This window comes from Rhagoletis pomonella, unplaced genomic scaffold (assembly GCF_013731165.1).
Source record: "Rhagoletis pomonella isolate Grant_MI unplaced genomic scaffold, Rhpom_1.0 Rhpom_scaffold_00002, whole genome shotgun sequence".
NCBI lineage: Eukaryota > Metazoa > Arthropoda > Insecta > Diptera > Tephritidae > Rhagoletis > Rhagoletis pomonella.
Window position 1 is genome coordinate 9241315 of NW_023458556.1, and position 13521 is coordinate 9254835.

General features: G+C 35.2%; 3 protein-coding genes across 3 annotated transcripts in view; 2 read left to right on the plus strand and 1 right to left on the minus strand.

The window, feature by feature from the left end:
* The window catches only part of LOC118733008 (putative mediator of RNA polymerase II transcription subunit 26), a gene marked incomplete in the record, with an annotated part of 166166 nt that extends 163003 nt beyond the window's left edge, over positions 1-3163 (plus strand). The window contains 1 exon segment of the mRNA XM_036462157.1: positions 1707-3163. Coding sequence (XP_036318050.1) covers positions 1707-2492 — 786 coding nt within the window.
* Positions 3164-3212: 49 nt separating this feature from the next.
* LOC118734548 lies at positions 3213-4079 on the minus strand. The gene is made up of 3 exons (XM_036464263.1): positions 3827-4079; positions 3489-3730; positions 3213-3401 (listed from the first exon to the last, which is right to left on the minus strand). The coding sequence occupies exons 1-3, from the start codon at positions 3945-3947 to the stop codon at positions 3213-3215; spliced, it is 552 nt and encodes a 183-aa protein (XP_036320156.1). The 5' UTR covers positions 3948-4079.
* A 7367-nt stretch (positions 4080-11446) lies between these two features.
* Positions 11447-13504, plus strand: LOC118734435. Its single transcript, XM_036464156.1, has 4 exons — positions 11447-11761; positions 11850-11972; positions 12183-12314; positions 13351-13504. Exons 1-4 carry the CDS (start codon positions 11447-11449, stop codon positions 13432-13434), a joined length of 654 nt encoding a protein of 217 aa, XP_036320049.1. The 3' UTR covers positions 13435-13504.
* The last annotated feature ends 17 nt before the right edge of the window (positions 13505-13521 follow it).

The following is a 13521-nucleotide window of genomic DNA, read 5'->3' on the forward strand; positions in this document are numbered from 1 at the left end:
AATTCGTTTCAAAAACGCCCTATCTCAGCTGCCGATTCAAAAACGCCCTATATCAGCATATTTTCAATACATTTTGAAGTGAGATAGGGCGTTTTTGAACCGAATTTTGAGATAGGGTGTTTTTCAATTAAATTCTGAAATAAGGCGTTCTTGAAAAGTTTTTTGAGATAGAGCGTTTTCGAACTGGCTGCCGAGATAGGTCGATCTTCCACTCAGCCATCGATATTTTCTATTTATTTACACAAATATGATATTTAAATAAAGAAAAATATTAAAAAATTCTTGTTTATTGATATGTGTCCAGTTTTAACAAACATTTTTCCTTCATCTTAAAAAACTTATGTTGTGGAAAGCATTTAATATATTTTTTCGCTTTCCTGAAAATTTTGTAATTTTGAAAGAGGTTGTTTTGTCAGAAGAATGAAATATCTATACGAATCTAGCAAACTTTTTATTCTATGAAGCAACTTTACAACCGTGAACTCCCCTATTAAATATGCCTCCCTTGGCCATGGCATATTAACTATAAACCGCTCAGAAATTCGGCACAGTAATAAGCCACGCTTGTTTTACCTCACTGCTCTGCCCATTATTGCGTAGCTTCGACATTAGAAAACCCAGCAACGACCGACAACAAGATTAACTAGGAATTAGGAAAGGTCATTCCTACGTCGGCATAATCTGAATTAACACTGACATTGGAACTCTAGTTAAAATAGCGAAGCTCTGGGAAACCGAGCCATAGCCAAGGGCCATGAAATGGATTTCAAATTAAATAGGGATGCATATCGAACTTTATATGTAGATTCATCTATCGTACACGTTCTACAAAAATCTATTAATTCAAAATCTGTAATATTTGAAATTATGCGCTAAAAAATGTTTGTTTACCTTCCAGAAAAATCGGCACCAAAATTTCGTTAGCTGCGGTTCTGACAAACGGCGAATTTTTGGAGTTAATACGCTTTTAAACAACGTGTACAATATACATATGTATGTATGTATTTATACTAGGGTGTCTCACTAAAAAAAGTTGCGGTTTTCCACCGGAAATATACATTTTTTTTATATCTTATGTAAGATTGCCGCCAATATATTTGGGAAAACTATTAAGATTTACGCGAAAGTTTTGAACTGAAAAATTTATTTTTTTGTAAAAATCCTACATACGACAAAAACCCATATACTGTTATTGTTATTCACAATTGACATTGGGAGTGGAATAACAACTCGATTTTTTGCAAGTCAAGCTCAAATATTTACACTAGGTCAAAGCTGGCAATCTGGAGGGACATGTGTGTAAGCCCGACTACATGTGTTATTATTTTTAATTAGTTAAAAGAATGCGCCATTGAATTAGTATTAATTCCATTTATGAGGTCTTCCGGCAAACTTTGTCTGTTTGCTGTTATTATGCATGATTTAGACAACCGAAGAGCAAACATATGCATATATCGTTTTAACACGATAGAAATGTGTTCTTGAAGTTAAGTGGAGGATATTTGCTTTACATGCCAAGTACTATATGCGGTTAAAGTAGTTAGTACCGGAAGCAAAAACTTTGAAAATGACTCATACGCCCTGTTGTACGCGCCTTTATTTGCGCAATTTCATTTTTTTTTTTTACTTTTATTAATTTGCGCAACAAACTTTAACTACTAACCAAATTCGTATTACAAATAATAAGTTTACTTGTTCTCTTGCAGCCACCACAATTCGCCAGTTCGCCACCGCGAACGCAACCACAGTACACAAACAACGGCAACAACACGAATAAATTCGCCCAACAACCACAGGCGCAACAAAAACCAATCAACCATTACAATTGTGCGCCAGCACTCAAACCGCCCACAGAAGAACCGCCCAAGCCGCCAGCCACCCCAGTGCCCGATTATGATAATGTGGAAATACGTACAAAAGCAACTACAACTATTTGTAGCAGCGTAAGGCCGTCGTATGGCTATGCCAGCACCAATGTAGTCACAAATGGACGCGACGTACTCAATGACAACTGCAACAACCACAACAATCACCACAACAACTCCAGCAATAGACGCACACTGCGAGCGGGGACCATAACCATCGGTGAATACGAACAACCGCAGCAGCGACGAGAACCGGGTAAATTTGATTTTGTTGGAACGCCAAAGCGTAGCAGCAACGGTACGACAGATGTGTGTGCAGATAATCTGCAAGCGGAATTACAGAATACGTTGACGCGTTCAAAATTAAAGAAAACAGCCGAGCCGTTGGAGCATCAAAGCCACTGTCCGCTACGCAATAACTACGAGAACTATGAGAATGTGGCAAGGAAGTTGCATAGCGTGAGCATAAATGAGGTAGCCACAACGGCGGCGCCAGCAGCAGTAAGAATGAGCAACTGCGCTGCCAATGGGGGCACGAATGGCATTCTGAAGAATGGCAATCGGCATAGTGGTGGTGGTGCGAATGGTGCGAAAAGCTCCGATAAGACAATAACTTTTGGTAATTGAAAATTTGGGAAAAGCCTGGTGGCAGTTAAGCTTTCAACGGAAAATATTCAGCTGCGGTGGAGAAGAATATTTAATACAAAAAAAACACAAATGCATACCACAATTTTGTTAAGATATCTAGCCATATTGTTAAAATGTCTGTATAAACAAAAAAAAAAAAGTTAAAAACTAAATCTAAGGGTATATTGTATGTTTAAGTGGTAACTTAAGTGCGAGTACATATGGTCACAGTGCTTTCAAAAAAGTTCAAGAAAAGTGCGCTAAACTTTATATTTTGACCTTTTCGTTTCATACATTTTACGAAATGTGATATTTCTTTTAATTATTTTTTTTTTTTTTAATTGAAACAAAAAATTGCTTTTTGTCCCTTCCACGCGTCAGTAACGATTTTGTTTCTACGAAAAGCTTCTTCTTCATATTGTGCAATAAATTTTACAGATATTTGCGTTAGGCCAACACACACATCTGCTCAATTATGCTATGTATTATTTTTATATTATTTTATGTCTATATTTCTTATTTGTATAATATATAAAAATATATATTTCTATAACAAAAATCGTACGCATAAGCAATTGTTATCACATTTATAACTTGGTAATAAAATCCGGTATGTACATACATGCATACATACATACATACAGATATATAATTACGTACATACATACATATATCATAAGTTTTTTTTTCATCTGATATTTAAAGCAATTTCCTCAACCCTCACTGGCGTCCGAGGCTCATGCAGTAACTAGCCACCGAATGTGGCGCCGAATGCACCAGCGCTTCCACCTCCTCGTCCTCCACCAACACATCTGTGCTCGAGAATGGGCTGCATCCAGATATGTTGAAGAACATAGGCTGTGACAAACGTATTGTGGCAATACGCTCACGCCACGTATTCCACAACAACTATAAATGAAACAAGGTTACATTTGTAATATACATTTAAATATATTCCGCACGCTTACCACCCACTTCACCAACAACGTTACTTACATTTTTATACAAGTGACCACCAAATTCAAAAAACATCGGCTTATCCTCATCGCCGACGATGCATAGACGCATAATACAACGTCCCTGCTTGCGAAAAAATTTCACTAACAAAAACTGCAGCGGCAACAAGCTGACCAGTTGAAAGGTTTCTATTTCGGGATCCATGCTATGATAGCCATAATTATCCATATCTGTCAGATCGAAATCGTCGCAGCCGAAGATGATTTTTGATGGTGTGAGGCCTTTTAATTGTGTTAGTTAAATTCAATCAGTAGCAAAAAAAAAAAAAAAGTTCATTTTAATACAGATTTGAACTTGTCGCTATTGAGCTTGCTTACCAATGTGATATTGTCTGATACCTTGCCCATCTTCGGTCACTTGCGTAAATGGATTCTCTACAATTACAGGCTCGTAGATTTCACGAAATTCTTCGAGTAGCAATTTTTGTATGCGAAACATTTTGTGTTAATTTTTGTATTTTGTATATGTTTTTCTTTTTGATTTTGCCTTCATAAGAAGTGACAGAAGCAGAAGTTTACGTCGCTCAAAACAAGGTGTGTCAAATACATTTTGTCTCAAACATATTTTAGGACAGGGTATTTTGAAAATTTAAAATTTCAAAAATTTGGATACTTAATCGGTTATTCGGTAGTCGAAAAAGTTATTGTGGAGTTCTCAGAGTACAGGTTCTACGCTTTTCAGGCTTTCAGCAATAGCTGAATTGTATAGTTGGAAGCCTTAAAAGCGCGGAATGCCTGAAAAGCTTGTTGTGGAGTTGTACTCTAATATTTCCAATGATTTTTATTTAACCAAATACATATGTATACAAGCCAAATAAATTGTAGAATTGTAGAATTGTGTTGGGTTTTGGGTGAAAAACTGAATCAAGTCAAGGCGAAGGAAAAATTTGGCTTTTCTGGCAACACTGCTCGCGCTGGAAAAAATTGCATCTTTTATTATGTCCAAGGCATATCATGTCTAAAAACGCGCATCTATACAAGGTGGTGTTACTAAGTTACTTACTTACTATAACAGAAATTTTCGTCTCTACACTAGTACAGCAGAATGTCATCCAAGACGAAATGGCGCAGCTGTAGGATGTCAACAAAATGAAATTGCGAAAATTATCTCCCATTTGCTTTCGTTTTGACATCCTCATGTACCAACAAGTAGTAACAAAATACACGAGATTTTAACTTATCTGCGGTTGCCACCTCCTTATATGGATGCCCCTTGATGGCTAATATTTTCATATCTCTAATCTTATTCCGAATTTTCGTCACTTAGAATTGAGGGGGAGCAAAAAAAAATGTGCAAATAAAAGCTGTAAGGATTTTTAGCTAATCGAGATGGAACTTATGCCGAGAAGAAGACCCATCTACACACCGAAGACGATATAAATATTCTAGAAATGGTTGAAAAATCGAAAATAACCATTAAATGCAAAAACTTATATTTTTCGTTCATTTTAAAATCGATATTTTTTATTTCTACTTTTTCAATCAAGAATAATCGTAAGGTTTTTTCGATAAATTTTTGCCGTTATAATGAAGACTGCATTTTATTATTTATTAAATCTGAAAACGTGAGTGGCGTAGCCAGGATTTGGCGAAGGGGGGGATTAAAAAAAAAAATGCATCGATAACTTAAAGTTGTGATACACAATGGCTAGAGGCGTCGCCTGGAGGCATTCTTTCATATATGTATGTATGTGCCATTTTTACCGTTATATATTTTTTGTCTACTCGGTTATTCCATGGGGAATTCATGCTTTATTTAAATTTAAAAAATTAAATTACTACACCATTTTAATTAATTAGTGTGTAGTCCAGTTTTGTTTTGTAGACGTTTCGTTAGTATACACTTCAGTTTTTACACATTGAATATATCCGCATATTTATATATTAACGCGTATCTATTTACATTTATTTATGTACAAGTCTACAAAATCTTCTTAGTTATAAAACGAGTTTTAATCTTCGTTGCTTAACACAACACATTTTTATACCCGAGCGCGCTTGTGCACAAGGGTATTATAACTTTGTTCACATAACGGTTGTTTGTGACAGGCAAAACTAATCGAGATAGATATAGACAAATGTATACATAAATGATCAGAATGAAAAGAGAAGTCGATTAAGCGGTGACTGTCTGTCCGTCCGTCCGTCTGTGCACACGATAACTCGAGTAAAAATTGAGATATCTTAACGAAACTTGGTACGTGCCCTTCTTTCGGGCGTAGGTATTGAAAATGGGTAAAATCGGACAATAACCACGCCCACCTCCCATATAACGGTAGTTTTCAGAAATACGGAAACTGCGTTATTTTAGTAAATACTGAAGATTATTCACTCAAAGTTGATATTTACAATAATTTTTAGACGAGAAATAAGAATATTATAAATTTTTATAAAATGGGCGTTAACACGCCCACTTATGGTTACAATTGTATATCTTGGTAACCGCTGCACCAATTTCTTCCAACCTTGGCACAGCTGTTGGCCTTGGTACAGCATAAAAAATCGCCGAAACTTTTTAAAATCGGACAATAACCACGCCCACATCCCATATAACGGTAATTTAGAGAAATACAAAATCTTCGATAAATCAGTAAATATTGAAGCTAATTTATTCAAAATTGATGCTTGCAAAAATTCTTCATCAAGAAATACATTTATAGTAAAATTTTGGAAAATGGGCGTGGCACCGCCCACTTATGATCACATATATGTATCTCGGTAACCGTTCTACCAATTTGTACCAAAGTCACAATGGTTATTGTGCTTGCCACATAAAAGCAAAACGTTGAAAATTATTGAAATCGGACTAAAATTGAGGCCGCTTTTTATATAATGGTAAATTTCAGAAATGCTTGAAACTTCAATATTTCAAAATTTAACGACGCTAATTTACTTAAAATTAATACACCATGGCTTACCAAGTAGCTTTCGGAAAGGTGAAAAACATATATTTAATATTTTCGCCGGGTATTTAATGTTCGGCTCCGCCCGAACTTAGACTTTCTCACTTGTTTCAATTACTTCTTGTGTTGTAATCGGGACATCATTATTTCAAGCTAACATCGTTAAACCATTCAGCCGCTCCTTAATTGTATAAAAAGAAGGGACAAATAAGATAGCATATTCAACAATTGAGTAGTCCACTTGCAAAGTGCGCTATGGAAATTTTTTTCGATTTTTAGTTTTGGTGGGTTTCATGTCCACTAACAGCAGAGCGAAAAATTTTTCCATATTCTGAAAAAAATAGCATGGAATGTTAACTACTCTTCGCTACAATACTTATTTATACACTTTCAAAAGTCTCCTCTTCGTATGAACTTAGAAAACTGCAAGAAAACGTGGTAGTTTCGGTGCCTAGTGGAAGAGGTCGCAAAAAAGAAGCAAACCAATCTTCCTAGAGGAGAGAATGCGAAAAGCTAAAAAAGCTAGCTATGTAAAAGTTACTGTTTCAAAACTTGCAATATTAAATTTTCAAATATAAAATTTGCAAATCTACCATACTGCAATTCTATTTTTTTAATGGTATTAGGCTCTTATTTATCCAAATTTTCAGGTAACAAAAAAAAAGATACAGTTCGGATGTTACTTGTTGTCGTAGACGTTTTTTTTTAATTTATGGCTTACTTTTATAAAATCACATAACGCTGTTTGCAAGTGGACTACTCATATATTCATTAGAAGATAATTTGTTATCCGTCTGAAATAAAAAAATTTTAAATCAGAAGGATAAAATAGTATTGTGCTATTAATTCAAAAGTAAATAATTGTAGTTCAATGACGAAGGGAGGAGGGTATCTATCCCCCCAAATCCCCCTCCCCCCTGGCTAAGCCACTGGAAAACGTTATCAAATATTATTAAATTTCACAAAGATATTCAATTATGGTAATTAACATTGATATTCCAATATGCTACCTTCGTTTTCCATACATATGTACATACATACCCAGTCGTAAAACCCTACAGGTGAAATGATTGATCTACTTCTAGGTATCTGAGGCTTGCACGTGGAGTTAAATGTTTGAGGTTCCCTCCAAGTGCTGCCGTGTTTTATTTCCATTCCATCTCTATAATAAAAACTCGATGTGAGGAGTTTTTCCTGGTCATTGTTCCATTGGAAGCCTGGCTGGCATCTTGGACAACAAAACTATAATTTTCTGCAAAATCACACTGTACGATGACTTCTCCTTCGTCTAAATTTTCCCTAAGATTTTTAAAATAAAGCGACTGTTCTTCGGCAATGTAAGCATGTGGTTTCAGAGTGTCCAGGGCAGGGCAGGTAGAATTTGAGTGGAGACCAATGCAGAGCACACTCTTGAACTAACTACACCTGAGGCTATATATTGAAAAAGAAAATTAAAAAAAATAATTGGTCGACATTTCGCAAATTTTTGTTTTATTTTCACTTCCGGTGTGGTATAACAAAAAAAAATTTTTTTTAAATTTATTTCGCATTTTAAAAAGCGAGAAATTTTCTCAGCAAATCGCGAAGTTTAAAAATTGTTCGAATTTTTTTTCAATACAAAAAAGATACTTTAGAAAAAACCTAATTTTAGTTTTTACTATTCTTTGGAAGCCCATAACCATCATATAAAGAAAAAAATATGCACACAATTTCATATTTCACACAGGTACAATTATCCAAAATATGAAGGAATTCTAAAGCATCACCCTTTTTTCCCTGTCCGCTTGACGCGAAACGCCCCAAATGCATAACCTTCAGTTTTGTTTAAAGAACAATAATCATCGCGAAATCGTATTTAAATAAAAACTTAAAACAGATATACTAAAAAAGCAAAAATAACCACTCATGCTCATATACTTGTAGTTGCGTATGTAACGTATACGCCCCGTAGCACCGTACGTAGTCATCTAACACGTTTACTCACACGCCTTAAATTAAAAGTCATATTATTTGAAAGCAATTAAATATTGGCGGGGGAGATTTTCACACAATATTCCTTATGCACATACACATTACTTTCTTAATGTACTGCTATAACAGTTTTAAAATGAATTTAGAGTCCGCCAATAAAAAATGTAAAAATGGAGTTTTAGTTTCTCAAATCATAGTCATCTTTTACTCAATGAAAATTTTTTTTTTTTGGTAACACACTAGTTTTATTACACTAGATTCATTCGTTTTGGCAACAACAACATTTTCACTGCTTAATTTTAACATTTTGAATTATCAAAAAATTATTAAAACTAAAAAAACTTTAAATTTCAAAAATTACAAACTAGCTGTGACTGATATTCTGCATGCTGCCATTTTTTTTAACTTCGTGGTTTACTCTTGAAACTTCACAGAAATGTTGTATTTGGGATTCCCTCTATATGAACATTATATTTGAAAACTTCCCAAAGTTATTAAAAAACAATTATGATTTTTTTCGAGTAACAATGAAAAAATTCGTAATTTCGGTACTTTTTCGCCAAAATAAACGTTTTAAGGCTAAAATTTTTCATATAACTAATTTACTTTTTATTGTACTTCTTTCTGGAACTCCATTGATTGAAATAAATGCAAGAAGAATGTTTTTTTTCTGTTGCGAGCAGGGAGTGACACTAAAAAAAAAGAAAACAACTCGTGAGATGTGCTCATATGCGCAGGAGCCAGAAAAAAATTCTAAGCAGTGAGAAAAAAAAAAACAATTTCTTCGCGCAAGAAGCAACTCGAGGCAAATGGCCGTTTGTTTCTTTACAATCATGGGTCATGTGGTTACATATAATGGCATAAAAGAACGTAGAAGAGTTTATTTATTGGGGGTACATAATCATTTGTTTGTTTGTGTTTCATCAAATTATTTTTTAATCACTCAAAACATCAAATTGATTTTTCATCCGCCGCAGAGTCCTGATTTGATACCTAAGGGGTTTTTTTTCTGAAAAGAAAAAAGAAAGGCTTAAAGAAATGGATGCCGGTGATCTAGACTTTGGAAAACACAACTATGCACTTAGGTGATTCTCTTGGCAAGCTAGAAAACTCGAAATTTTCAAAGCTTTTTCTAGTTGAACCATATTTTTCAAATCGAAATTTGGCCTTAAAACTGCCAATGGCATAACTAGCAGCATTTTAAATAGTGTAAATAATTTAAAATCCACTAACCGATATTTATTTAACCAAATGCTGTAGAGTAAAGAAATACTCGTTGTCATGAGAAGCGTTGAATGATCATCATGATTATTATGATCAATATGAAATCAATAATCATGATCACATTGATCTTCATGCTCTCCGTATATGTACAGGTGTGTGTGTGTGTGTGTGTGTGTGTGTGTGCCACTCTGTAGCTCATAATAATGGCGAGTAAAACCAGCGGATTACACAACACAATTTATACTGCCCCAACAACAAACTTCAAGTATGTTTGTAAGTTAAAAACAAACAAAATAAACGATAAAGCAAACAAATGAAATTGTGTGAGAAAGGTAAAAATGCAAGAAGTGGTAAGTATGTACACATGTACTTTAGGGTGCATACCCGCCATGAAAACAAAAAAACATTGATACGGTTATTCCGTCAAAAAAATAAAACTTATTATATATTAATAATTCGGAAAAATATTAAGATTTACAAGAGCTGGACCTATTTAAAAAACTTCCCAAGATCGAGTTTTTTTATAAATAGAGTGAGTTTTTTAAAAATATTTTTTTTTTAACTTACGTGGCGTGCATAAAACTGCTTAAAAATTTTATCAACGAAGTCAATATAATGAGATTTTGGATGTACTTTCAAACCGGTCTAGCTCACGTGAGTCTTATAGCGTCTTCTTTTCTCGAATGTTGTATTTATTCCACCCTGCGCCCGGGCTGTCAAGTTTTCGAACTCTTTTCTCAGCATATTGCGTGCTCACTCTTTAAAATATTGCCATATAGGAAGGTGAAAGGAAAACACCATTAATGATTTTCCGAAATATTTTGGAAGCCTTAAAATATAATAAATCTTACAATTCCAGTGGAAAAAGCGCTATTTTTTTTTTGTGAAGCACCCTAATGTATATGTACATGTTTTTAGGTATTTTGTCGTGAGAAATTGAAGAAGATACTTTTGCCGAGTTACTTTTAAGCGAGTTGTTAACACAATAAATGGTGGGTCAATTCCGCATGTAACCATATATGTACATATGTACATATGTTCACATGTTTGTCAAAACTCATACATAACTCAGAAAGCAGTGGAGTAGGAAACTCATGATAATGATAATAAACCCGATTGTTGCGATGAGATATCTGCACTTTTACACACGCACCATGCGCGCGGCTCACCTCGTACCAAAACTGGTCCAGACGAATTACAATATTTGGGCAAAACTAGCCTAGTCTACATCCAAATGACCAGTCAACAGACCAGTGGGCCACTGGAACAATATCTAAGTAATTGTAGACAATTAAAGTCGAAATTAAAAAATCTACTAAACTTGTCAGAGTTGCCTGCAGATTGTCACATTTCCTTCCTCATTTTTTTACAAAGCTCTGCAACCAGACACTTATTGCGGATGCGAAACTACGCAGGTTGTTGGTCAGCGAGCATATAGCGCATGGGTGTGCGTGTGTGTGTGTGTGTGTTTGTGTGTGTGGTCGCGTGCGTGTAAGCGCAGTAATGCGATCGTATTTTAACGAGCGTCTGGAAGCCAAGTTTACAAAAAATATCGTTAACAACAACAACAACAAGCGGCTTAAACAAACGTTAAATTTTTCGAAATGACTTACACATTGGGATGCACATACATATACACCATCGACGGCTATGTGGTAATGTTCAAGGCGCGAACCAAACCAATAAAACGCTTGCCTTCAACAGTTCAGTTGAATTTTTGAGCTTGAAGTTGCGCGTGCGCATGCGCTTTTAACATTGCATTGCGGTCGTCGGAGGGAGAGTGATTAAAATTTAAATTCAATTAAATACTTAATAAAATCTAAAATTCAAAGAGCTTAAAATGTTAAATGTGCCTATTGTGTCACAGCTCATGGCATTTTGGCTGCTTTTAACGCTTCATGCACAAGCGCATCCAATTACCAGCAATAATGATGCAGCATTTGCGCAATCAGTGGTGGACAAAAGCCAGGGTCTGCTTGAGGCTGAAAGCGACACCGCCCAAAACGTAGCCATCGTAGCTGACGATGCGAACCCAGCCGCTGACAATAGTCCAAACTTTCGTGTCGATGAAACCCAGTTGGCTGAGTACACTGTGCACTCGCAGGCAGAGGATGACGGCAGCAGCAGCAGCAGCAGCAGCTCAGGCGGATTTAGGGTGCGCAGAGTCAAAGCATTTAAACTGTCATTTATGAATTAAAATTTTTGTTTTGTTTTTTGCCTCTTTACCTCTTCGCCGTTTGCAGATATCTTTGCTGCCAACACAAGAAAAAACTGCCGAGTCAGTGAATTTGGAAAAGGAAGCCATACCATCGAAGATTTATAGCACATATGACAAGACTCAGAAGAAAGTAGCCGATTTGGCCAATGTAAGTACATACATACATACACAGTACATGCTAACACGACCTACACCTGCATACATACAATCACTTACCTGTAAAGCTTTTTGTCAAAGACCATGTAAAAATACTTTTCTTCAACATTAGTGCCTCCGTACATACATATATATTAATATGTGAATTGCATTTGTTTTTAATTTCCTTTTTATTTATCTTTTATTACTTTTATTTCTGCAGCTGGAACCCATTGTGGACACAATAAGTGAGCATGAAAAGTACGGCAATAACGGTGATATGTTCGATGGCTTAGCGCGCTCTATTGTGAATGGCTATGAGGCTTTTTCAAATATTCTCAATGCTTTTATACAAGTAAGTAAAGCTTTTGTGCTTATTTATGTTAAATGTTTGATAATGAATATGCCTTCGATATGAAGATGTGTACTTAAATCAAAGAGAAAAAGGAGTATATTGATTTTGTGTGTGTGTAGAATTTTCAGTTGCACACTGTTATTACTTAATGCTTTCTTGTACTCAGCATTGATGTTTCTAGCAATCGGGCAATCGAGAAGTATATATTTTCGATAATGCCTAACATGTACAGCCGATTGTATTTCTGCCTTAAAAAAGAGCTTTTGATAAAAAAACATACAGTCGCCGTTCGGAGTCGACGTAAAACTGTAGGTCGCTCCCCTTTGTGTGACAACATCAAATCGAAGAAGAAGCTCGGCCAAAAACTAACATATGTGTAATCGCGATTCTTTTATTATTATTAATGCCCTCTAATACCCAAGCCCTCCTGCAGGCGGTCTTCACAAAAATCGTACTGGCGGCAAATGTAAACGATTTTATATTAAACAAGATTTTTTACAATAACTAATGGGTATGGCAAAATATTTTCAGAAGCTTTGCAAGCTATCAAAAGCTTTCTTTTATCACTTTCGCTCCACTTTGCAAAAGCCATGCACAGTTGCAACGAAAAAAGTTGTGCTTGTAAATGCTGTGTTATCAAACATTCATTCTATTTTGGTTTTGAGTTTCTCTAACGCAAAAATAACGTTTTTTTCCAGCAGGTGTGCTTATCTGTTATTATTTTGAAATGTGTTTTGGTTGAATAAAAGCCAGTAGAGCTTTAGAGCAGAGATTTCTTGATGAGTGCCTCAGTTAAATGTTCTCATGTCACAGCTAAACCCATGACTGTACTGGCTCAAAGAACTTTTTTTGCAAATCAGAAGCCCAAATTTATCCGAAAACGCTTATTTGCCAAAATCTATGTTCGCCATTTTAAAAACGGTCATTTTATTATATTTGCTAATTAAACTACTAAATTTATTTACATATTTAGATGGCAGCACTGTTCTTTGAACTATACCTGAAATTGTTTCTTAAAATTCGCTCTTTTTTACAGAAACCCAAAGACCTTGCACGCTCTATTTCGAAAGGTATCACCGCGCAACTGGATATCATTGGCGGAAAAATTGTGGGACTGTGAATGTAATGTATTTACAACTTCACATATACATACATAAGCTAATATTTAAGTCCAAAAATGCTGTTAATTGTTCTTGTTGATGTTAAT